A 27,327-nucleotide genomic window follows, 5' to 3' on the forward strand; every position below is an offset into this window, starting at 1 on the left:
TCTATATTTGATCAAGTAACACCATTTCTGGCTGAAGGTGTGCAGGTTTGCTGGTCTGTTCTTTCTAAAGTGTCTTCCTCTGGGAATAGAGAGCTACCTGGGCATATTCTCTTGAGGATGATAACAGAGGCATAAAAGAGCATCTCCAAGTATCATGCCCTCACACAATTATGTCCCAAAGCATGAAGGGAGATGAGAATTCTCCTTCAGCATCTCTTTCTTTTTATCAAAATGGATAGTCTTCTTCAGAAATTACCCAGCAGATCCCCTTCTGAATTTCACCCTTCTAGAACTGGATCCTATGTTCATCTCCAAAGGCACCTCTGGGAAGGGGAAAGAGATGACCAGGAGGAGCTTAAAAAGTGCTTGTTGAACAAACAATTTCTTCAGAAATGAGGGAAACCTCCTTTAGGATACAGTGTCATTTCCAGAAATGAGCCCAAAGAATACATACCAGGTTCAGGGCAACTCAGTGAGAAGAAATGAGTAGAGGAAGAGGAATGTTATGGTTTAGATGTGAAGTGTTCACCAGAATCTCATGTGTGAGACAATGGAGGAATGTTCAGGGGTGAAATGATGAGGTTATGAGAGGTCTAACCTAACCAATGGCTTAATCCACTGATATGGATTAACACAGTGTTAATCGTAGGCAGGTGGGGTGTGATTGGGGGAGATAGTCTCTGGGGGTGTGCCTTTGGAGTATTATTTTGTCCCTAGTGAGTGGAGCTCTGTTTCCTGGTGCCATGTCCTGAGCCGATTTCTTCTACCACACCCATCTGCCATGATGTGCTGACTCACTGTGGTCCCAGAGCTAGAAGTTAGCCATCCATGGACTGAGACCTCTGAAACTGTGGGCCAAAATAAACTTTTCCTCCTCTACATTGTCTTTGTCAGGTCTTTTAGTCATGGCGATGCACAAGTTGACTAAAACAAGGAGAAAGACTAATCACCTTCATATTTTGCTGCTAAATCAGCTACTTAAACACAATGACATAGTTTTGATAATATAGAGGGATAATGTGCACAGGGTTTAAGGGCTGTCCAAAACTTAAGTCATGTACAACTAATTAGAACAAATACAATTAAAATTTTTTTTTTAATTCCTGAGACTGGGCTTCTTGTTTTACATTTAATATAATAAAAGCAGTTACAGTAAGGAACTTAATAATAATTTTGATAATTGTGCTAATATGCAATATTTAGTTATTACTAAAAATTAGCTATTACTTATTCTTAAGTTGGGACTTGAATAGTACCAACCAAGTGCTAGGCACCTTTCTAAGTGCTTTGCATATATTCATTCATTATTACCTGTTGTTCATGAAGTTTGATGTGGCCAACCGGCCTCAGTGAACCATGTTTTTTGATATTCATGCCCTTCTGTGGTCCTTTTCTACGCTGATCCTGCTGAGGCATGCAACTTTCTTTGGCCACTGGTTGGGGTTTTAGTAAGTGTGATATAAACAGAAGAATTCCCTTTGGGGAGTCAACTGTTGTGCTGAAAAGAAACAAAGGCCAGATGACTGAACGAGGAGAGGCCTTGTGGAGAGACACCCTGGAATGGGGGAGTCCTGCTGCACGTTCTGGCTCCAGACAAGCTCTCAGCTAAGTGCAACCCCATACATAACCTTCCCCAGAATCCTGAGAAATGATAAGTCAATGTTGTTCCCAGCCACAAAGCTTGGCAGGATTTTGTTACACAGCAGAAGAAATGGAAATAATTCCTACAACAAATGTGTGCAAATTCCTTGGACAATGGTATGTGAAGGGTTTTCTTTTTTCTTACTACTTGTGATCAGCCAGGAAAGCAACAGGGGTGATTATGAGCAGGGTACATTTCATTCATTCATTTGACACATAATTTATTGAGTGTCTGCTCTGTCCCAGGCAGTGATCTGGGTGCCAGGGACATTGTGGGGAGTACATGATGTTGTTTGGTTTGTGACAGAGCTTCGCTCTCCTTGATGCCTTCCTGAAAAGATTAGTGTGCTCCCTGAACGTATCAGCTGCTTTCTTTATAACCTACTACATATTTGTCCCCATCTAAATCTGATATTAATCTTCTCTAATCCAAAGACAGGGGCCATCGGCAGACTTTGAAGTCATACTAACTTGGCCTGGAAACCTCTCTCCCTCTCATCTCCTTTGGGTTCAGTTTCCTCATTTTGGGGCTGAGTATAAGAACTCCCATCTGAAGCCACCACAGAACTGCAGGAGGAGCTCACGTGCTCAATAACGCTGGTGCTTTTCTTCCTGCCTTCGTACACTGCATTGAATTTCAGGGCAACTTTCATCAGAGGGCGGATCATGGGCTTCTCTCTGTACTGCTTCTGTTTTGTAGGACTCTCATGTGGACAGGGATTTTGAACCTGCCCTGTCTCCCTGGTCCTTTGCGATGGAGGGCTGAGCCTGTGGCCCCTTTTGCAGGACACGTATCCACTGGCTTTCCCACAGGGTCTTATGTACACTACCTCAATTAACTCCTTCCAGCATGCCTGTGAGGTGGGTACTCTTGGTCTCATTTTACAGACACCCAAGGCTCAGACAACTGAAGTGACTTTTGCAAGGTTATAAAGAAAATTAGTGGCTGAATTTGCCTTGAAACCCAGGTATCCTACCTGGTGCCTTCAGCTCCTTCCAGTTTCTTTGCACAGCCTCCCTGCCACAACACCCTCCCCCCACGCCCCACGCTGCACCTCAAAGATGCTGGAAGAGCGAAACCCAGGACATCGTCAAGAACGGGAGGCACGCACGGTTATTGTTTGTCTTGCAACTGTGTGCATAGGAGGCATTAACATTCACCCAGGAGCTGCTGAAATCCACTCAACTGGAACCGAGACTGGCGAGAAGGGGACTGACCAAATTTGTTTACAGTGGGCTAATCCGGCTCCGTCTCTCACGCCACACAGTCTGGCTTTCTGAGCAGGAGAAAGTCTAATTACAGACTGACAGCATGAGTGTCTCATGGGAAGGCAAATCTTGAATAAAAGTATCAAAAGAGACTTGAATGGCTTGGAAGTGTGTGTGTGTGTGTGTGTGTGTGTGTGTGCGCGCGCGCTCGCATATACACTATGTATATGTATTTGTTTCCTGGTTTTGCAGTTCTAAGAGGGATTTCCTAAATCAGGATTATAGAAGTATAATACTTCACACTGGAGGAGAGAGTAGAGATGAGCCAGCCCTTAGCTATGGACACCAAAGACCAGAGAAGTCAAGTGACTATCTCATGGTCACAGCATGTGCTTCAGGAGCAGGTTGACATAAGAATCCAGACTTCAGAGCATCTGAGTTCCCTCCAATCCCTGTTGTCCTTGAGGATTTCTCCTGGTGTGGTAAGTGCATGACATTCTGGTTCCTGGCAGCCAGTCTCTAAGCTGGTTTCTCTGTTGCCAGTCACAGCCCCTCCCCCGGCCAATCCTGGTGGCCTCCATAGTGCAAAGAGCAAGTCTGGTGGTGGGACTCCGCGAGTTCAGCTCATTTAGCAGCACCTCTGGGTCCTGGGGAATGGAGTCCATCTTAGTCTGAGCAAAAATGAAAGAACAAACTCACCAAGTCCTAAGCCCTTTGATGTGACCTTTGCTAGTCCTCCTGCCTCTGCTTCCTCATTGTATGGTCTGTTTCTACCCACCAGGTGGATGGTCGATTCCCACCCTGGCCTGGCTCCTTTGTTTCTCTGTGGCTTTGCTAATTCTGCTTCCTCTTGAATGCTTGCTCTTTCTTCCTCTGTCTTAAAAAAACCACATCTGCATAATCCAATCTCCTATACCCTTCCCCCTGCTTCCTTCAAAGCCCAAGTCACATGTATGTGGTGGTTCCTGGATGCTCCCAGCTTGACCCTCTGCAGCTCTCCCTGCAGCACACTCTATCCCAGTCATGGTGCCCTGTGATGGGCAGGACACTCATTGCTGAGTGTTTAGTGCCCACCAGTGTCTAACCCTGGCCCTTGATGGAATGCACACAGTAGCTGATTGCCATGTGAATTGCATCATAGAATGTGATATAATGGTGAATGAACTCGGCTCCATCAGGCCTCCACAACTTATGCCCTAATTTACCAGTATGTTGGTTTAGTAGTGGTTTGAGGCCTAAAGCCTCCCATATCTTTAAGGGACTTTATTTAAACTGTAAATATGCATGACAACATAGAGATGCCTAAAACACGTGTAAAAATGGCAGACACACAGTGGTCTACTAGGTCAGTTTCTCAGGAACTCTCACACCATTACTGACCCCTCAGATGGCATCCTGAGCAGTGGCTGAGATCGCGTTCCACCTGAAGGGCCACAGGAAGGTGTTTCTGAAGAAAGGGCCGTGATAGAAAGAGCAGGAAGTGAGAAGATTACAAAGAGAAAGAGCATCCACCATGATTTTGCCTGGAAATATATGTTCATTCAGGTCAATTCAACAAACATTGATTATGTACATGTATACTGTGTGTGTGTGTATCTCATTTACATACATTTAAAACCTAATGACTATCAAAACTGTTATACAGAAGCAACAAATAAGGAATATCCATGAAATAATTTGCCCAGAGTTGCACAGCTGGATAATGTAGGTATTGGGATTGCAATCTAGGATGTCAGACTTAAAAGCTCAAATCTTCCTATAACTGAGTTAAACATGGTGCACCTATGATGTACCAGCAGTGGATACAAAGATCATTTAAATCATGACCCTGCCTCCAAGATACTCACAGCATATGGGAGAAATTGTAACCAATAACTCAGCTTGGTGCTGGGAGGGAACAGAGGGAGAGGTGATGTGACCGGGGACCCTGTTTAGAATTGCCTGCACATGGTGATTGCACAAAGCCAACACGCTTCTGGTCGGTTTTAGTGTGACTTTTAGTATTTCTGCACATACCATACTCCTGTCACCTGCATGAGGAGCAAATGAAGCTGGTCTGCTGTGAAGGGTGAGTTTATTTGCTGGTTCCACATACAGATACTCTGGGTCAGATGCAGCTTTACCTTCTGGGAGGTCACAGAAATCACAGTGGGATAAGTGACGCGAACCACCACTTCAGTGGTCCTTCAGAGAGGGAGGTGTGGTCAGGCTCTGTGGGAGCAGAGGAGGGGCCTACCCCACACCAGGCTGTGAGTGAAAGCATTGGAGAAGAGACAGGTACCCTGGGAGGAAGCCTGGAGAATTTGCTCTGGTTCAAAACCAACTTTGCTTTTTATTGAAGCCCAATGCCAGGATGGATTTCCCAAAGGACCACCCAAATCTGGCCAGAGCAGCTTACAATGCAGAATGCCTTCTTTGAGAATAGGCCTTTAATTTCTACTCTAATGAGCCAGACACTGCGTTCCTCTCATCCCACCCCTTTACATGCAAATCAAAATCTCCATGTGAAGTGGGGGGCAGGAGGCACACATCAGCCCATCCGTGTAAAGCTTCTGATTGAGACCAATTACTCAACCCAGCCCCACTTCACTTCCAGTGGAAAACCCGCTACTAATGTCTGCCGGCTGCAGCCAGGGACTGATGAGGCAATCAGGAGGAAAACAGACATAATAGACAGGTAATCTCACCAAGGGTGGGAGAGGAGGGTGAGGACGGCAGTGGGCAACAGATAGCCACTTACTGTGTGTAGGCTTGCCAGGTACTGTGCTGGATATCTTGTAGGCTTCTTCAGTGAGGGAGGAGAACGTCTTCACCCAGTCAAGCACATATACACACACCACTCAAGCAAACCCGCAAAATGAGATGCTCAGTCCTGGTGCTATTGCCAGCTATAAGCTGCTGGGAGAAACACTATGTCCGCTACGGCCGTTATGAGATTCCATGTCCAAGTTGAAATTTCTCCTTTGGGTTGCTCCCAAAGTTCTAAACCTTGGAGGTGCCATGATAGTAACTGGAACCCGGGCAGAGATTGGAGAGGGGGACTTCTGTCACTTTGTTCCCAGCACAAAGCTGAAATCGCTCTCTCAGCTCCTGCTGATAGTATCTGTCCCCCAGCGTGGAAGGTGCCTGGGTGTGGAGTTCCCATTTCATCCTCCTCTGGAGGATTGACTCTTCGTCCTTCCTACCACTTCTCTTTCTCAGTACTTAAATGAAGGCTCCCATGCATATAAAGGAATAAAAGGAGGTGCAGCGAAGAGGGAGAACTGTTTCAGTAAAGCAGACATGGCTGTGCCCAGCTGCAAACAGGGTTCCTTAATTAGTGTATGAACTTACCCTATTTCCTATGTGTTATTTTATCCATTTTTCAGATTAAGAAGCTAAGGTGAGGAGACTGGTTAGTAACGTTTCCTGACCTAAAGTTGTGTTCTTTTCACTCTGGGGAACTGCATCTTTTTTTTTTTTTTTTTTTTTAATTTTTATTTTGAGGCAGGATCTTGCTAAGTCTCTAAGGCTGGCCTGGAAGTTTCAATCCTCCCTCCTGAGCCTCCCAAGTCACTGGGATTATAGGCTTGCACACTGCACCCAGAAAATTGCCTCCTTTTGCATTAGAGTTGTAGAATTTAGATCTCCATCTGGGCCATGCAAGCCATGGGCCCAGCACAGGGAATAAAGTGTGGAGCTTCTGAGAGCTTTTCAGAGAGCACAGACCTGGATGTCACCTTGCGGTGGCAGTCTGGACCAACACAGGACATGTTCTGTTCTGAGACCATAACTCACAGGCTGATTTAGATAGTGAAAAGCGCTTCCTGGAGACAGGCAATGCGTTTTCAGAATGAATTGCCATCTTGCGGTCTCTTCGGCGTGGTGTTTCATAACTATCTATCTTTGATAGCAGAATGCTACAATTAAGGTGAAATCCACATATGCAAACCTAACAATTTTTTGTCATCTCCCATTCATCTTACTACATTTTGGCTGAAAGCAGATGGGTGCCCCGTCGTCATCCCAGCACACCCCATGTGCACGCATACAAACACACACACACACACACACACACACACACACACACTCATGAAGGCAGGGAACAATCCCATTTGACTTAATTTTCTTTTGATTTCATTCTGTGATTATCTTTCCACTTTATTTTGCTTTCTTTGTCCCTTGGAAATTATTTTCATTCTCCACTAAGACATAACAGAGAAGAGGACATGGTGCTAGAAGACCCAAGCTTAGTCCCAACATGGTGCTTACTTAATAGTTGCACGACCAGACTAAAAAACATCTCAAGTTTTGGGAAATATTATCAATCCATGTCTCTGAGACTTACCAGCTGTGTGACTGTAAGCAAACTGCTGAAGTGTTCTGAATCTCAATATCCTCATCTTCAAAACGACATTAGTGACATTAATATTATTGGTCTTGCAAGATTGGTGTGAGGATTCAACAGACCTATAAAGTGACAGGTACTACCTATCTGCGGCTCTATATATCTTGTTCCCTTTTTTTCTTCAGTCACTGTATTTCAGACTCTCATTGCCTTGAGGATAAGGATCCCTATTTCAGAAGATGATTTAGGGGATTAAATGAAAGAATATACCTGAAAGTATTAGGAAATAATAATCTACTTTTAATTGAATCATTTGCTTATTTATTCAATCAACTAATATTTCTTAAGTGATCTGAGTGATTATAAAGAAGAATTAAACACAGAACTCACCCTCAAGAAAGGCTCATTCTCTGAATACACCCCAGACCCCTAGAAAAACAATGTGAAGCAAAAATTAAAAGTGCTGGCAGTATGTTTATGAGATTTAGATAACAAGGAGATTCTTTGCCACAGGGATCCGTGATGGAACTGATTTTGAGAAGCCACTTGGCAGAAAGGTAGGAGGTGATGGACGAAGTCCACGTGGGTAGAAGGTCCAGTGTGATTCAAGTGACCACAGTGACAAAGTGTGAGGAAGGTAAAAGGAGCCTCAACCATACTGTTGGGACAATTAGAGAGTTGTAGAGACAAGGTCGCAAAGTCGCCTGGGGACCTGTTTATGGAGGAATTTGGCCTTGGACTTTTATACAGTGCGGAGCCCCGAAAGCCTCTGAGCAGGGGAGCGCCGTCAGAACCAGCTTTCGTGAAGACGAATCCAGCAGAATGGAGAGGGAGGTTTGGAGAAGGAGTCAGAAGAGTTGCAGACAGAGATGGGCCCTTGATGTGGATGAAGGCAGCAAGGACCAAGGGGAAGGGGAACCCTCACAGAGGAATAGGAGAGAATTGAAGTCACTATGTTGGGGGACAGTAGACAAGACCGAAAGTTAAGTAGGAGCCCTGAATGCCACCGAGGTCCTGGGTCAGGAGTAAAATCACCCGAGAATTTTCAAGAAGGAGCTGTCTTGAGAAGGAGGACCCTAGTAGTCGTATGTAAAAAGAAGATCCATTCACCAGGAATCCAGAGGTGGGGAGGCAGACCAGACTCTTGCTGGCGCAGCTTTCCCAGCCTAGGGTCAGAGAGTTCTTTGTGGTGGGATTATCCTATGTGCTCTGGGAAATTTAGCAGTACCTCTGGACTTTACCCACCAGATGCCAGTAGCATACCTCCAAGTTGTGACAATCATGACATTGACTGAGGGGCACTGTCACCCTCAGTTGAGAACACCGTGGTAGAGGAATTCTGTGCCCCATGATTACTAAGGAAGTGACCCGGTAACTGAGTCCCACTCCCAGGGGGCTTTGGGGTTCTGTGTCAGGAACTTTGACCTTGAGTGGGACAGGAAGAGGGCACTGGTAGGAAGAGCTAGGCTCTAGATGTGTCACCCCAAGCTGGCCCAAGGGTGTCCGAATATAACACCCATCATGAGCCACCATTATCTCCAAAACATACAGAACGCCAGTGGTGCCTGACTTGTGGAAAAGGGAGAAAGCAGTTTTCCAAATGGTTCTAAATAGAGAAGACCTGAGACCAAGAGGACCCGTGAGTCAAGAGAGGTAGGAGGAGGAGACACGCGGGGCAGAGGCTTAAGGCTCTTCCAGGACTCGGCGTCAGTATTCACTTCTATCAAGCATTACCTGGACCTCTGAGGAAAGGGAAGCCATGACCCCTGGTTGCCTTTCTAAAATCTCCTCGTGTAAATCAGATACACATTTCTTAGACATACAAGTTAGGCATCGCATTTCCCTATCTTTAACAATTATGCAACAGGCTAATCCTGCTAATGAGAGAATCCAGATCTTCCCAAGAATGATGAGACAGCTGTGCATCCTTGGGCAAGTTGGTTAACTTCTCTGGGCCTCCATTTCTTCAACCGCAAAACAGAGTTTATGATTTTCATGTCAGAGACTGGTTGTGAGGATTAAATAAATGAAATGCCTGCCACATAGTAGATATTTAATTGCTGTCTATCCATCTGTCCTATTAATTTAGCTTAATTTATGATTGGAAAAATATGAGATCAGATGCAGGGATGGCATCCTCAGTGCAGAATATGGCTACTACTGATATTATAATTCTAGAGGGTTCTCCCAGAGATATCTATTTCAGACAGGTGGATCTTAATCATGTGTGTACAAAAAAGTGGAACGTTCAGCAAACTACACATATTTCTCAGGCTCCAGATATTTAGCAATATATAGGAGAACCTCCATGTAACGAGAATTTCCTACATTTTTTTCTGGTTGCTTACATCTGAGCTGATATACCAGCCTTGTTTCAGTCTTGCAAAACAGATTGGTCTGACCTCAGAAGTTCCAAGAGCTACTCAGAAAGCCCAGGAATTCTGCAACTGTATCTTGGTTTGGTTTTTTTTTTTTTTTTTTTTCCATCTATCTAAAAATAAAATCTCTTTGCTAAACTGGTATTGGTTAAATATCAGTTTTCCTTAACCATGTGGATATTGTTTCTCAAAAGGTCTAGAGGACAGCGACCTTTAGTGTCTGGGCCACTTTTAAAGTGTTTGGCTAATCAATAGCCAGGTTATTAGTTAATCCCGTTTGAATGGGAATCGAGAGAGCTCTGTTAGTTTTGCAGATGGGATAGATGTCACAGGTCCCAGCTTGTAGACATCTTTTACTCCAACTCCCTGTTCCTTTGGAGTTAATGTAAGCTGGTGGCTTCTGGATGAGATGTTTGCTATTGCTTTCCTCCTCTTGTGTTTGATGACTTGGCAGCCAGGGGTCACCGCACAGAAGGCGAACCAGTAAGTAGGCCCGATATCTCTGCAAAATAGGGGTCAGCGGCTGGGGAACAAGACACTCTGGAGTTTGCAACAGGCAGTGTGAGGCTGGAGTGGAATCTCTCTTCCTGTCATTACTAATCCAGTGCAGAAGGATGGAACGGGGCAAAGGCTGCTATGTGAGTCACAGCTCTCGTCCTCAGGAACTGGGTGATCCAGAGCAAACCACTTAATCTCTTTGATCCTTAGTCTCCCTATCTGTAAAATGAGAATAATAATGCCTCTTTTATTAGTGTTAATGCAGTGAAATAAATTCCTGCATTTTAAAATCTACTCAGTCTATAGTAGGCACTTGATAAATGGAGGTCTCTTAAGAGATGTCAGATGGTTAACTTCTTAACTATAAGAGAATCACAACTTCCCTCAGTATTGGGAAGGATAAAATTAGATAATGTATGCAATATTATTTTGGGGAATGTCAAGAGACTGTAGAGATACTCAGTCGTATCATTCTGAAAATGAGTTTACCTTTTGCTGTGGGGTAACGGGCAGAGGTGATGTTTCCATGTGCACATTACCCGTGTTCTATTTCCTGGAGATTTCCAACCTGGCTTCGTGTTGTTTATATCTTAACATCAAATACTTTGCAGTGCATACGCAACCCTTTATTTCACCTTTGGGATAGCTTTTAAGCAGTCCCTGACTCCCAAACGTTGAAGGTTTTAAATAGAGCTATTTTATTCAAATTCTTATTAAATAATTCAATTTTGAATCATTATTGCTTTTAAATGTGAGAACAAGAGGGATTTCCTTTAAGTAACAGTTCAGAAGGGGGGGGGGAAGCATTTTTATAAGCAGTTAATTTGTAACTTGTATTTAAAGCAAATATAATTTTGAAAAATCAGAAAATTCATCTCTAATAATTAGAAGATAAAGGCAAGAGAACTGTGGAAAAAGAAATCTCTGCTGAGATACTCTTAATTATAAAAGCTTATCATTGTAATCCTTTTTGAAAATGAGCAAAGAGTCTTGATGTTTGATGAACTTATCAAACAAGACAGACCAGTGAAGAGGCAAATTTTAAGTCAAGGCAAAAGAGAACCAATTAAATACTTCACAAAGTGCTGAAGGAGGAAATCATTCAGTTTTTGTGTCTAATGCCAGTGTGTCTGACATTGGTTTTAAAAATGGAAAACTTCCTGGTTATAGCTTTACTAGGCTCAGATTTGGGCACTGGCATTTACTAACTGTATGATCTCTGCAAGTTATTGAACTTTTTTGATTTCCTCGCTTGTAAAATGGGAGGAAATTCAGAGCAAGAATTAAAAGCATGAAAAGTACTTAGAACAATATGTCTTACTTAGTAAGCTGTTTAGAAAGCTGTAACCAGTGGTGCTGTGTGATTGTGATTGTTGCTTGCTGGTATTTCCATTCTCTTGGCTGGCTGACAATAATCAGACAGAAGAAATTTATAATGTGCCAATTGGCATGGGTGTTCCAGATAAGTTAGGGATTTCAAATCTATTTATTATTGATTATTTTTAGCAATAGCACTCTTCCCCCCAAAAAAATAAAATCTCACATGAATCCTAACATTGAAAAGAGGACAAATATATTTATATTTTTAATGTGCACATTTTAATAAGCTCATGTTTAACATCTGCTTACTATAATGTTTGAATAGAAATACAGTTTTGAGAACAATTTTTTTTTTTAATAAAAATAAATCCATGGCCTCACACATGCTAGGCAAGCATTCTCCCACTGAGACAGGGTCACTAAATTGCCCAGGCCTCATTCAATCCTGGCCTTGCAACCCTCCTGCCTCAGTCTCTTGAGTAGCTGGGATTAGAAACATCTGCTACCACACCTGGTGAGGAAACATTTTAAACAATGGTGATTAAAGGAAGTTATAGCCGTTAGCTGTGAAATTGACAGATCTCTATTATGTTTTTATACTTTGAAATTTTTAAAATTTGCAATTCTTTTAATTTACTGAAATGTGTTTTGTGACTAAGAATGTGGTCTTAGTGAATATACCACATACATTAGAAAATATGTGTTCTCTAGTTACTTAGTGTATATAGTTCTAAATCAATTAAGTCAATTAGGTCGGTAATGTTGCTCAACTTTTCTTATTCTATCAATTACTGAGTTTGCAATATACAATTATACTTGTAAATTTATTTCTCTTTTAGTTCTATCAGTTTTTGCCTCATAAATTTTTGTCTCATATATTAAAACACACATCTCTATAAATTAATAGAATTGCAAATTTAAAAACTTCTAAGCAACACACACATCCAGGTTGTTAAATCTTCTTGATGATTTGCCCCTTTATCATTATGAAAGGCTGTCATTGTCTCTGAAAATCATCCTTGTTCTGCAGTTTGTCTATTATTAATATAGTTTCTCTTGCTTTCTTATTAATTGTGTTTACATGGCAAATCTTTATCTAATATTTTGTTTTCACTTATATGACCATATTTAAAGTATGCTTTATATAGACATACAAAGATAAGACTTGCTTAATCTAGTCTAGCAATCTCTGCTTTTTTAATTGACAGTAATTCGACCGTTTACATTGAATATAATGATTGACAAGCTTGACCTTGAGGTTGTCATCTTACTATTTGTTTTCTATTTGTCACATCTCTTCTTTGATTATATTTTCTCTCTTTCTGGGTCACACTTTAGATTTAATATTTTTCTAATTCCTAAATGACATATTAACCATTCTACTTTAATTTTTATTCTACTTTAGTTTTTGCTTTTACTTCGGATTTATAACTTACATCTCTGATTGATCACAGCCTAAATTCAAATAATACCATAACACCTCCAATATTTTTATTCTACCAGAATAAATTCTTTTGACATTGATTGTAGCACACATCTTTTGGCAACAAATTCTTTTGTTGTTCTGAAAAAGTCCTTATTTTTCCTGTATTTTGAAAGATATCCTTGCTTAATATAAAAGTCAAAGTGAATAGTTTCTTACCCTCCCATATCCACATTACTTTAAATACATCACTCCATTATCTTCAGCACTGCATAAGCTCAGAAGAATTCTGCTTTGTTCTTTTTTGTGTATTGTGGTTTTTTCTTTTATTTATTTTAATATTTTTTCTTTACTATCAATTTTTAGCAGTTTCACTTACAATGTATCTTGGTATGGTTCTGTGGGTTCATAGTTTTCATTAAAATTGCAATTTAAAAAATTTTAAAAAATTATTCTAATCAGTTATACATGACAGTAGAATGCATCTACACATTTTGATAAATCATACATAAATGGAGTATAATTTCTCATTTTCTGATTGTATATTGTAGGATCACATTGGTCAGACAGTCATGTGTGTATATGAGGTAATAATGTCTGTTTCACTCTACTATCCTTACCTAATCTAAAGTAATTTTATTCTTCCCTAGTGCCTCCCCCTTTATTGTGAATTAGCATCTGCATATTAGAGAAAACATTCAACCTTTGGTTTTTTGGGGTTTGGCTTATTTCACTTAGCATGAGTTTCTCTAACCTATAAAGTGAAGTTTTCATTTCTGATATTAAAATTCCTAGCTTCAAACATTTCACTAGGGACTTTTTCAAATCTTCTACTTCCCTCCTCCTCATGCTCACAATTATCCTTAAGTAATCTAGGTTTGGTTTTAACATCTAAAAAATTCTTGTTTGCTGAATTGATTATTTATATTTCATAGGTCTTTGAAATTCGGCAGGACTAGCATGTAACTGAATCCACTTATGTTACAGAGAAAGAAACTGAGCCCTAGAGAGGGAAAGGAGATTTCAATAACATGACTACTTGGCTAGCACTTTAGGAATAGTGGCCAACTTCATCATCATTATATCTCCTAAGATCGTTGTTCTTATTATATTCCCAACTGATGGGCAGAGAAGAACAAAGCAATTAGATGTGTCGAGTCATGCAGCTACTTAAATGGCACAGCCAGGCCTTCCAAGTCCCAGATAAGTGTTATCACTGCTATGACCTCAGTCCCACCAACTAACCAATAATAATAATAATAATAATAATAATAAAATTGATGCTTCACAAATAAGCATGTGTGTTGTTAAGACAGATGGGTCCTGAATTTGGAGTTAAGATACCCAAATAGTTTTTGCAACATTTTTCTATCCAACATTTCCACTGATGAAAACCAGAATTCTTTAGGGGAATAGAAGAAATGTGAATGAGGACCCTAAATAGAACAAGAATTTAAGCACCACGTAAAGATTTTTGCTTTTTAAAAAATTGGTCGTATAAGCAGTAGACCCTAAAGAAGTCTCAATTATGCTCCTCTTTATTTTAAGGCTTTTATGGGCATCAGAGTGTGTTTTCCAAAGTACCCTGGGTCAGGGCCATGTGGATGCTTTCAGTGGTTATCCAGATGACTGGAAATTACTATGCGTCCAGGCAACAGGAATTTTTAATTAACATAAACAACTGGAGTACTGGCTGTGAGTCAAAAGTCAGTGACGGAGATATGGACACTTCTCTTCAGGGTGACTAATCCTTAGCTACACACCCAGGGGCGTCAGGTGTGGGCTATGGAGTGTACGGGATTAAGTCCTAATGTCACAGAACTTGGATCAGTTACTTAAACTCTGCAAGCTTCAACTTTTCCATCTATAAAATGGTGATAATACATATTTCATAAAGTTCTTGTCAGGAATTAGGAAAGTTCACATGAGTACTTAGCATAAAGCCTGTTATATAGTATATTATCAGAAAAATGTTTTTGTTATTTTATTTCCTTTTTGTCAGAAATTCTTCACAGTACTTTTTGGAATTATAGGAAAATGGATAGGCTTTGGAGTCAGTTTTGTTTGAATCCTGGCTTTGCCACTTACTACCCATCTTGATTTAAGCAAGACATTTAATCTCATGAATCTGCTTTATTCATCTACAGAATGGGTATAATAATGACTGCCTCACAGGGTGATTATGGAATTTTAATGAGATAATATATTCATGAGAAAATTTGCTTATTCATTTCCCACTACATGCCAGATGCTGTGCTCGGTGCTAGGTGCAATGGTGAGCAACAAAGATATGATATTTGTGCCAGGTGTGGTGGTGCACGCCTGTAATCCCAGCGGCTTGGGAGGCTGGGGCAGGAGGATCATGAGTTCAAAGCCAGCTTCAGCAAAAGCGAGGCACTAAGCAACTCAGTGAGACCCTGTCTCTAAGTAAAATACAAAATAGGGCTGTGGATGTGGCTCAGTGGTTGAGTGCCCCCGAGTTCAATCCTTGGTACCCCCAAACAAAAAAGATATGATATCTGCCTTCTTGAGCTATCAGTCTAAAGGTAGGAATAAAGTGTATGAAACTCTACATTCTGATTAGCATTCTGTATGTAGGAAATGGTACTATGCAAATACTGCAGGTGAGCCTGGTGTGTGCATGGAACTAAATGTTTATATGGAATTCTCTATGTCTCTGGCTCACAGAAGGCACTATTTGCCTTCACTCATGTAAAATGTTCATTTAACAATATTCTAGGTCTGTTAGGTGCTAGGTAGTGAGCTAAATAGGTAATATCCTGACATTCATGGAACTTGGCATAGTGATACAGTCAGTAAACATGTCAACAAAAAACTCACTAAAAGTGGTGGAAAAGACTATGAAGGAAACAAATGGGCCCTTTGATAGAGAAAATAGAGTGAAGAGGTTGTTTAGGGGTGTCCTCTTGGGGAAGGGGCATTTACACTGAGATGTAAAAATGGCAGAGAGAAGCCAAGCCGTGATAGGAAGGGAGAGTGGGGAGATCAGCATGTGCTCTGACCCTGTGACAGGCAGTGTTTGTGGTGCATGTGGGCATGAACACAAAGAATCACTCCCCCAGAGGATGTCAAAAAGGTGGGCGCGGGTGGATCCCAGAGGGCCTTGGGCATCACCAGGGGGAGTCAGAATTTTAGCTTGTGTGTAGGAAAAAACAAAACACCAACAATCTCTGGATGACTTAGAAAGGAGGGACATCACCTGATTTCTCATTTAAAATAACCAGGTCATCTCCTGGTTGCTGGGCAAAGAATAGGTTAAAATAAAATGGAAGGTCTTGGCCCACAGAAAGCCACAGAATGATCTGGGTAAGAGATTAGGGTGCCTTGGAAAAGTATGAAGATAGGCAGAAGGGAAGAAATTTAAGGCACATTTTGATGGTAAGATTGACAGAAATTTCCAAAGAATGGGATGTGAGAGGAAGGGAAAGAAAGACCCCTGTTAAGTATCTGCCTTGAACACAGGCACGTCATGGCGGTTCTATTAATGATGTTGGTGAAATTGAGAGAGGAGATGGTTGAAGGAGAAAACGAAGAGTTCAGACAGGGAATCTTTTAAGTTTTTTTTTTTTTTTTTACTGGAGAGGCAACTGGTAGAGATGTAAAATGGGTAAACAAAGCAGATCACGGTAGCCCAGGGTGAAGGCCTCCGTTTAGGAGGCATTAACACAGATGGCAAATGAAACGATGGAGTGGATCTTACCTCCTCATGGTGAGAAAAAAACAAAAGAGAAAAGAAGAAAGGCAAGACTCTGCCCTAAGGAATTCCAGTTTTTAGAGAAATCAAAGAGAACTAGTTCCAGAGGTAGGAAGAGAGCAAGGAAGTTTGGTGCTGAAAAGGTCCAAGAGGAGGAAATTTTCATGAAGAAAATAGTAGCTAGCAGAGGGGAGATAAGATGAAGCCAGAAAACGCTCCACACGGCTTAGAAACATGGAGGATACTGAAGATTGAGTATTTTCAGTCAAATTTAAAATAGGCCCATTTCACAATGCAATCCCCATGTAAGTGAATGTACTTGGCTCAAAGTTATTTATTAGTGATAATTGGCCTTGAATATATGCAGAGCCATTTTATTAGGAAGAATCCCTGGCAATAATCAGGAGGCTTTCTGACCATGTAGTTTGGGAGTGGTAGCAAATTAATTATATTGTTTTCTGAATTGCTGAGGTGGCCACATTATGGGGTCAAGCATTTGACTTGCAGGTTGCATGATTCAGGCCTTTTGCCCAATATGACAACTTACTTTAAAAAGTAGACAAGGAGTGTCTCACTAGTTCATAGGGTACATTATTGATAAAGATGGAGAGGCTTGATGAGCATTTATGCAATTGTTAAGTTTAGAGAGAAGACACTAACATGTGCTAGACTTCTGCTAAGGCTTCACATACATGATCTCATTCTATATTCAAAAGTCTCCCAAGCTATTAGCTCTGCTTCTTAGCTCTTAGAAAACTGAAGTTCAGTGAGTGGCAGAAACTGGATTTGAATTCATATTTGGTAGACTACAAACCTCTTTCTGTTACATCAGTGTTTCTTCTACTGTGTTACATAGTCTTACTGATGTTGCATGAAAAAAGAAATGAAGAAACAATACAAAAAATTGACAAAATAAATAGTTGGTTCTTTGAAAAAATAAACAAAATTGATAAACCTTTAGCCACACTAACAAAGAGAAGACGAGAGAAAACCCAAATCACTAAAATTCGGAAAAAAGAAATGACCTGTGTTCAAAAAACTTGGAAAATTGGGTTAAGCAAAGTAAAATGAAGAACTTCTAAGGGCCTTCAAAGTATTATTAGGCACTTAAAATTTCCATGAATAGTGTATTGTGGGCAGCTTATCCAAATGAATTTGACCATGGAACTTTTCTTCACTTTCTCCCTACCTATGTGCATATTTCAAGAATTAGTTCTCCACAAAATACACATTGAGAAGTTTTGCAATAGCACGTATTGACTTGTGCTCCATCCACAGATGAAACAACTAAGTTAGATTGTTCAAGTAACTTGTTTACATAGCCTAGCAAATTAGAAAAAATTTAAAGGCTAATATCAATTGCTTCCAAATCCTACTGCTCCATGTTACATGTCTCACTAATTGAGTAGATTCTTGCTAGCTGGGAGATGCTTTAAAAATATCTGCCAAGATTTTCTAGGTCACAGAATCATTAATGGCTCCTTAAGGGTATTATTAGTCCATTTCATGTTGCTATAACAAAAAATACCTGGGGTCGGATACTTTATAAAGTAGAGATGTTTGCTTGACTCATAATTCTGGAGGTTCGGGAGCATATTTACTAGGCTCTGGTGAGGGTCAGGAGGTTATCCTGCAGTGTGGCAGATGGCAACATGGTGGGAACACGTGGGGAAGAGAACACATGGCGATACAGGAAGCCAGAGGCTGAGGAGTCATTAGGCTCACTCTTTCTATAGCAAACCATTCTCAAAGGAATTAACTCACTTCTACCAGCTCAGCCCACTCTGAGGGATGGCCTTAATCCCTTCATGAGCACGGTGTCTCCAGATGTAATTACCTTCCATAGGCCCTACCTCTGGAAGATTCTGCCACCTTGAAACTACCACACTGGAGACCAAGCTTCTGACCCATGAGCCATAGAGCCACAGTATGAAGTAATGAAAAGTGATACAATACCTTTGGAAAGTCATTTGGCAATGTGTCATAAGCTTTAAAATCTGTCATCCCAACCTCCAGGACTTATCTTCAGTAAATAATTTAGAATCCAATAAAACTGGGGGCTTAAACATCTAATTGTTTAACATTTGGGAAGTGGAACAATGGGTAGCCACTGTAAGTAGCTTACATTTCTGCTCTACTATTAAAAGGAAAAATCAGGATATAAAATATTGTTCTCAATATGTCTCAACTATATTATAAAAATAAAGAGGGGGAGAAAATACAACAAATGGTGGTAGGATTTGAAGTAATTTTTTCTTTTGCAATCATTGTGTTTTCTTTAATGAAAATGCATTAATTCATAAGCATCAAAAATTAACTATATTAAAAATTCATTGGAAAAGATAGGAGAAACTGGTTGGAATGAGAAGGTTAAAAGTTGGAGCCCTGTAATAATCAGAGGTCCTGGTGCACCTTCTGTGTTCTGGCCTCAGCAATAGCCTCAGTCTAGACATCATGTCACCAAACTTTTAAACTCACAGCAGCACAGCTCTGCTCTGTCCAGGCTTTTGCTTCCATCCATTAACACTGTTTCCTCCCATGTCGACATCATAAGCAGTCTCCGTGGGCTTGCAATGACATTATCTTGACAATTCTGTAGTGAGATGCAGAACTAATGTTGGAGTCCTTTTCTGTTCCCAAATCTTCACCCTATACCTTCATCTTAGAATCTTCTCTCTCCCCATGTTTCTGCAATTTATATTTTCATTATTAGCACAACCTATTATAAAAATGATGGGTAGACCAAGCGTTGAGTCATTTGAATTTCTAGATTATTTGATTAGATTCTAACCAGGAGTCAGATTCAAATAAACTCCCAATTCTGTCACTGCCTATTTCCCAGAAGCTGGTTTTAGTTTTCTCTCCCCTCCTCCCCTTCTTCTTGCCTTTCCTTCTATTTTTTTTTTCCTTCCCTAAATATTTACTGAGTACCTTCTAGTCTGCCTGTAGTGAATGATGGGACTTCAGTAACAAATACACAGATGGCACTTGGATCCATAAGTATTAGAATTGGCGAAAGAGGCAGGAATTATACCAATATTGCAAGTGTGATAATTAATTTTTGAGAAGATGTGTAGAAATGGACCAAATCATATGAAGGGAGGTATCTAATAGTCTGGGTATTGGGAAATGTTTCACTAAGGAATGTACAGTTTTGGTGAGACTGAAAGATCCTTAGGAGTTAACCAGGAGAAGAAGTAGATAGTTGGATTCACTCAGGATTGGGCTATACATAGGTATAACGGAGGAAACATACCTAGTTAATATTTTAAAGAGACAGACTATGGAATACAAACTACTTATAAAGGAAAATGAAGATAGAAAGGGTCTTGGTGACAAACAGAAAGCTTTGGTGTCAAGATGATGGAGGTCCAGTGAGGTCCAAGGAAAGTGAAGAGGGACTCCTTGAGCAGATAAAAGAAGAAGCAGCCATGGAGGCCCAAGTAACTGTTCACAGGTGACTCACAGATTAGTGATTTGGAGGAGGAACTGTTTCAGAGAGTAGGAGGCCCAGAATGTGACCATGGAAGATTCTAGAGTGAAGAGAAGATCATTAGCCATAAGGAAAAGGAGGAACCAAGAGGGCAGAGTGTTGTAAGGCTCCATACAGGGAGGATGAGTGGAGGGATGACAGGAATCCAGGTGGAGAGGAGGTCTAGGAAATTTCTGAAGTTTTCTTTGAAGAGATGATAGGGCTATTTTACATTCTGACATTGGTTTATGGAGTAGAGTTTCTCTGAGTGTGTTCTGCACAGCCCAGTGCAAATATAAACACAAGGAATACACACACACACACACACACACATACACACACACACACACACAGGGCCTATCACTTAAAAAAAGGAACATTGCTTGTCACCAACAAAAAATAAGCCTTCATGTGAAAATCAACACAACACAGTCACTACCATGAACTTGCTGGGATCACTAGTGATATTAACAAGTTTGATTTTTTCCTATTGTATAGCAGAATGTGCTAATGTTTATAAGGTTTGCATACTTAGTGATCTACCATTTTTCAAATTTCCAATGCCTGATGTTTAAAAACATTATGTATGGGTAAAAGATCCATTCAGTGTACCTAGACCAACAGATTTTAATACAAGAGAACTCAAAAGAGTTCTCTGACAAGTTTTCAGATTCTGCACTGCACCTAACATACAAGAAATCACCACTTGTCAAGTTTTGATGTAAATACAAAGGAGAAAATCCACAATCATCTGAAAAGACTGTAAAACAGATTTCCCTTCTTCAACTACATAGCTGTGTAGGGCTGGTTGTTTTTTTAATACATAGCTACAGATCCAATAAAGAAACCTCATTAAAGAGATTTGTAAAAATGTAAAACAATGATACTCATCTAATTATTCTTCTTGAGAATATAACTTTCTAAAATTATTTATGGTCACATGCAATGGGTTTTTATAATTTTAAATACATTAACAGCTATTTTAAAATACCTGTTTTTATATTGAATTCTGTGAATAATCATAGATCCAGCTCACTGAAAGCTCTCTGGGGATTTTAATAATCTGAGACCAAAATTGTGAGAACAAGGGTAAAGATGAACATGATTTTCCTGACCATCCACGGCTGTCTGCCTAGGGGTTCAGCCTAGGGGTCATCTTCAGCATGCGTAGCAGCTCATTGCATAAGCAGCATGATTCGAAGCATTTTTCTCTATGCTAGGGAGATAATTGTGCTATTGATCCCAACCAGGCTGCCCAGCTCCCAGGGTGGTGGCAATTCTGATGGTAAGGGATGACATTCCACCTTTGTCCAGTGAGCTGATCTGCGCCAGCAGCAATGCTGCTGGGGAAGAGGCTCGGGCTTAGAGCCAGGCAAGCTGCATCCTGTCTGCCTGGCCCTGAGTGACCTGGGCAAGCTTTTTAATTTGTGAGGAGACAGCATGGGGCAAGAAAAGATCCCAGCCTTATAGACAGATGATTTCTACCTTGTGTCTATGTCAGCCCAGGCAAGATCCTCACTTCTTCTGATGACTGATTTGTAAAGTTAGAGACGAGCATGATGAGGAGTGGGAAGTGGGCTTTGCCATCAAAATTAAAACAAACAAACAAACAAACAAAAAAACAGTTCAAATGTTGCCAGTCACCCCTGGGTTGTGACTGCAGGAATTACTTAGCTTTTAGGAACCTCAGGTTTTTTTTTTTTTTTTTTTTTTTGTGGTGCTGGGGATCGAACTCAGGGCCTTGTGCTTGCAAGGCAAGCACTCTACCAGCTGAGCCATCTCCCCAGCCCGAACCTCAGGTTTTATATTGAAATGGGGCTAATAATATTTATCTCCCAGGACTGTCACAGAGATTAAATGAGACAGTTCATGTAGTGTCCTAGCATGTATTATTAAAAGCAAAACCTTTAGTAAACACATCATAAGCATTTTAACATACTTTCAACTACTCAATTAGGTAACATTATTTTTTTTTATTTATTTATTTTTTTCAATTTTTAAATGTCTTTATTAACTGCAAATAAGTCATCCATCATTTCTCCTTATACTCTTCCTCATTGGTTTTGTGGACATAGCTCTCCTGATCCTACATATTTGTCAAACAACCTGTGGTTTTCCTTCTTGGTTGGCCCATGCTGTGTAATGCCTTCAGTACAAATTTCTGATCCACTTCAAGTGAATGAGCATTCTAATATCAGCCAACATCAACCATTCTTACCATGTCGCTTCCCATCATGGAACCACTCATGGTTGCTGGTGGAACTCCAGGATTAGCTTCATAACCTATGCCACCACCACCACCTAGAGGTGGAAATTTCTGGCCTCCTGAACCATAGGGATCTCCCATGTTCATTGCTCCTCCGCCACCCATTCTCATGTCTCTTTCTCTTGGATCCATGTATCCCATCCGGCTATAACTTTCTTCTCTTTGGCGTCTCATTTGTTCTTCCATCTCACGTTGGCAAATCATCATCTCTTCCTCCCTTCTACGTCGTTCCTCCTCTTGCCTCAATTGCATTTCTTTACGTTTCTGCATTTCTTGATTGTGAAGTTCTTCCATACGTCTCAATTCTTCCTGACGTCTCATCAGATCTTGGCGCAAAAGATTTGCCTGATGCTCATTATAGGCATCTTCCATTTCACTTTCCAACTTGTCTTTTGCATCCTTCATATTTTTTTCAACTTGTTCCCTTTGCTGTTTTTCCATTTCATCCAAGGACTTCCACCTCTGAGAATATTCATACTCAAATGTGCCATGCTGAGCAAAACGAGGTGGTGTTTCTCTCTCCTTTTGATACATTGGATTCTTCTGTGCAAGTTTTTCAGGAAGACCATGTTCATCATCTAATTGTTCAAGTGGTTCCACAATGACTGGACGAGGAGTTGTTGTCAGTAGGAAAACACCTTCACTGCATCGTTCAAATGCTTTTCTTGCTGCTGGTTTAGAAGCAAATTCAACAATGCCTTTCCCTGTAGATCTTCCGCGATCATCCACAATTACCACAGCCCTTTCAATAGGACCGAACTGGCTAAAGGCTTCTTCCAACAGTTCATTGGAAACATAAGGTGAAAGATTTCGAACAGAGAGGGCAGCAGCATGTGTGGCAAAGCGAACCCGAAGCTGTCTACCTCTCATGGGTGTATCATCAAGTACAGCTTTGGCAATTTCAGCCAAGGCTCTAGATTCAAGTTTAATAAATCCGAATCCTTTGCCTTTATTGATAAAAACTTCTCCTGGTTCTCCGTATTTTGCAAATAGTCTTTTGAATTCATCTTCTGTGATATCAGCAGGTAGATTTCCAACAAACAACCTACAACGCTGTGTGTAAGTTTTCTCTCCAGGCCTCCTCAAGAGAGACAAGTTAGCTTTAAACCCCCATCACCGCGGCTCACCGCCAACCCTGCCGGCAGCCAATCCCGGGCCGAACAGCGACCCCGCCGCCGCGGGGCCGCGGGGCCCAGGTAACATTATTTTTAACATAGTTTTACAGATGGGAAGGTATAGCTCAGAGATGTTAAGTGATGTGTTCAAGTTTTTAAAGCCCATAAGTGATTAAGATTCGAACTCAGTTCTCTGACCCCATGTTCTAACTCTTGGGGTCAAGAGTTGCTGCTGGGGGAAAGCCTCAGCCTTAGAACCAGGCAAGCTGCGTCCTGTCTGCCTGGCCCTGAGTGACCTGGGCAAGCTTTTTAATTTGTGAGGAGGCAGCATGGGGCAAGAGAAGATCCCAACTTTATTGAATTTGGTATTCTGACTCTTCAAAAAATGTTAGTTTTCCTGGGTACTCATCTCTCTAAAATGATAATAATTTGACCCACCTGGATCAATATGGTATTAAAGGGACAATTTATATAAACCTTCCAGTACCCCATCTGCATACAGCACAATATATCCCATCTGCATATAGCACAATATACCCCATCTGCATATAGCACAATAAATGTTTGTTCATTTCTTATGAGCCATCTTTTACTGGTAGGAAAATGTGCACACATTTTTCCTTTGCTTAAACTTGGCATCTTGATGTTGATGCGGGGCCTTTCCTCTCTCCAGGAGAGTAAGTCGGGCAGTGACCCCCACAGCAGTTGCCTGCCAGCTGAGTAACTGGTCTGAGTGGACAGAATGCTTTCCATGCCAGGACAAAAAGGTAAGCCATCTACAAACAGCCTGGGGCGCTTCCTGGTTCATCTGTGCACTAGAATTCAAATGGAGGTCAGCGGTTGGGGATACGAGTCTGGGGCTCTGAGGAAAAATTGGTATTTGGAGAAAACAGGTATTTGGACTCCTCAGGCTCCTAGATGGTGAAACTCGTTTCTGCCTCTCCCAGTTTTGTTTGTAAGGCATTATTGGGTGAGGCTGCAAAAGATGTATATGTTGTAACTCGAAGGTGAACAAATGGCCACTTGGAACTGGACACATGTATTCCCCACAGTCTCCCTGGGTCCTGACCAGTTATTTCCCTCTAATGAGGTTTAACTGGGGGCACTGATGATGGCTTGGTCACACAATTTCAAAGTGCCCGTGGGCAGCAGAGTAACAAGGGCAAAGGCACCTGTGGGAACCAGAGATAAGCAGGGGATGCTATAGAGGGCATTCTTGAGGGTCCTATTTTTATGGGTTGAAAAGACCAATCGGCCTAAGGAACAGAAGTATGCCTATCTTGCCTGCCTAAATGATTTTGAATGGCCATAATGGTCCCCAAACATTGTTATACAAAGGGAAGGGAGGCATTAGGTACCCTCTGTTGTGGCAGGAGGAGTATTAAAATTCTCACGTTGGGCTGGGCGCAGTGGTGCATACCTGTAATTCCAGTGACTTGGGAGGCTGAGGCAGGAGGATCACAAATTTGAGACCAGCTTCAGCAGCTTAGTGGGACTCTGTCTCAAAATAAAAAGGGCCAACGGAAGACCACCCCTATTTAAAGTATGTGTTCTGCAAAATTTTCACTCTGTCCTGACATCCCATGTTAGTTTCCCAAGCCTGCTATAACAAATTGCCACAGACTTGCTGACGTAACAGAAATGGATTCTCTCACAATTCTGGAGGCCAGGAGTCTGGAATCCAGCCTCAGCAGAGTCATGCTACCTTTGAAGTCTCTGGAGACAGTCTTGTCTCTTCCTCCACCAGCTTCTGGGGTCTATCAACATCTTTCATCTCTGCCTCCCTGGTCTCATTGCCTCCTCCTCTTCCAGGATCTTCTCTGCAAACTCCCTCTGCTTCCTATTGTACAAGCACTGTGATGGCGTTTAGGGCCACCCAGAAAACCCAAGGGAACCATATTTACATGCACTAGAAATAAGGACTTGGGATCTTTGTGGGGCCATTATTCAACCTATTATGGCTCCTCCACGCTGGTCTTTCTGACATGTTTCAGTTTAGATTGCAGATTGAATTACTTCCTTAGTGACTCAGAAAGACATATGTGTCTTTAAAGTAATCCTGGAGATAATTAAATTATGTTCATTATTTAAGTAAAAGACCATCTTAGTTTCTTTTTATTAATATGTTTCTTCCTCTCAAAATTATTCAAACAAAGATGTGCATTTCTGGAAAGAAACAGAATCTACTACTTTGTAAAGAAAATTATGTCTTAATGACACCAACCATAGGCAATAGCACCCGGCAGTCCCTGAGTGGGTATTGGCACCAAACTTCCTGTAGCACTGCATCTTCATTATTTAATAGCAACCTTGAAACCAGGGACAGATGGAAATGAACCTTACAAGCCTCAAGCGTAGGAACCACTGGAAGAATGGTAATGACATTCATATTTGTCCCTTATTAAATACTTTCGATGGACTAGGCACAGTACTGATATTTCGAGTCAACTGAATTGTCTACTTTGATGTTCACAGCCAACTGGAGATGATAGACCTCATCATCTGCTTTGTGTAGGCCATCCATGAAGAAATGGCAGAGCCTAGATTTAAACCTTGGTCAGTCTGACTCCAGAAACCCTGGGAGGTTGACCACTCCACTCCACTGCCTCCTGAACTATACTGGAGAGTCATAAGTGACATTACCAGTCACCTAATCTGATTCCTTCTGCTGTGTCCCAACAGCAAGTTCCAGAATGATGATGATGTTGAAAGCTGTTATGACTGAGTGTACACCAGGAACCAGGGAAAGTGCTGGTTTCTTTACCTGTATCATCACTAACCTCGGCAACACTCTCAGATGTATCTCATTTTACAAACGAGAAAAATGAGGGTCAGAGACATTGCACAGTGGACCCCACAATGCCCATAGAGTCCAGTGGCAGAACTGGAACTTGAACTCAGCTTAAAATGGAATTTGTGATAACACCTAAACTCATGAACTTGTGAAGATTAAATGAGATAACAAATGTAAAGTGCTTGGCCAATAGTAAGTGCTAAATAAACAGTGGCTTCCATCACCACTGTCCTCCCGGTAGCTACTAGACTGGTTAGAAACCAGATGCACTTTTTCAAGAGAGAGAAAGAGCTGGCTCTATGTTCGTGTGTGGATCAGTCCTTTATTTGCATGTTGAGGGACAAGAAAGTTGGTAGAAAATGGAAACATCCTGATAATCCAAAATGATCATTAATTATTATCTCTTTCCACAGTTTACCAACCACTTCCCACTGTTATTAACCCAACGACAGGAAAGGCAGGTGGACAGGTTTGATCTCCACCTCTCCTGGCCTCTTCGCCAGTGAGCGGCTAAGTAGACTGGGGTGGGCATGCTGTGGTTTAGATGTGGTTTGAATGAACCCCAAGCTTCGTGTGTTGTATTGTGAAGTATTAAGAGGGTGGCAACTTCATTCGACTTTGGTGTTGAGAGGTGGGACCCTTGGGCAATGACTAGATTAGATAAGGTCATTTGACTGGAGCCCCCATGATTGAATTCTGGTGGCTTTGTAATAAGGAGAAACTAGTCAGACACAGACACACACATGCACGTGGGCTCCTTGCCTCTCATTTTGTGATGCTCTGCACCACCTGGCACTCTACCAGGACAAAGGCCAGGTGTGACCCCTGCATCTTGTACCTCTAGAACCATGAACCAAATTAAACCCCCTTTCTTCATAACTTACTGAGTCTGCGTAGTATTGTGTTATCAGCAACAGATAAGAGATTGATACAGGCAAGAAGAGAGGTGAGCTGTACTCTACAACTCATCCACTGGAATCATCTAGAAAAGACTTCATGGATAATGTTGGCAATGTGGAAACCGCCTCTGTTTACTAAGTACCAGTGATAATTTGGTCACAGGGTCGGGTGCTTCCTCACACACCCTGTCCCTTAGATCTCATAGTCTTTAAGGTGAGGTGTCATGACTCCCATCTTACATATGAGAAAGTGGGAGCTCAGAAAAAGCA

The 27,327-nt window shown here is 41.3% G+C and overlaps 2 protein-coding genes across 3 annotated transcripts in view; one reads left to right on the plus strand and one right to left on the minus strand.

The window, feature by feature from the left end:
- The first annotated feature begins 9,851 nt into the window (after positions 1-9,851).
- The window catches only part of C8A (complement C8 alpha chain), a 68,074-nt gene continuing 50,598 nt past the window's right edge, over positions 9,852-27,327 (plus strand). For both annotated transcript variants that reach the window (XM_079101905.1, XM_079101904.1), the window contains exons 1-2: positions 9,852-10,038; positions 24,038-24,131. In XM_079101905.1, coding sequence (XP_078958031.1) covers positions 9,965-10,038; positions 24,038-24,131 — 168 coding nt within the window. In that variant the 5' untranslated portion in view covers positions 9,852-9,964. The remainder of the gene's footprint in view (positions 10,039-24,037; positions 24,132-27,327) is intronic.
- On the minus strand, positions 21,976-23,262 carry LOC306638743 (splicing factor, proline- and glutamine-rich-like). The gene has a single exon (XM_079102041.1). It carries the CDS (start codon positions 23,117-23,119, stop codon positions 22,178-22,180), a length of 942 nt encoding a protein of 313 aa, XP_078958167.1. The 5' UTR covers positions 23,120-23,262; the 3' UTR covers positions 21,976-22,177.

This window comes from Sciurus vulgaris (genome assembly GCF_902686455.1).
Source record: "Sciurus vulgaris genome assembly, chromosome: 1".
Classification (NCBI taxonomy): Eukaryota; Metazoa; Chordata; class Mammalia; order Rodentia; family Sciuridae; genus Sciurus; species Sciurus vulgaris.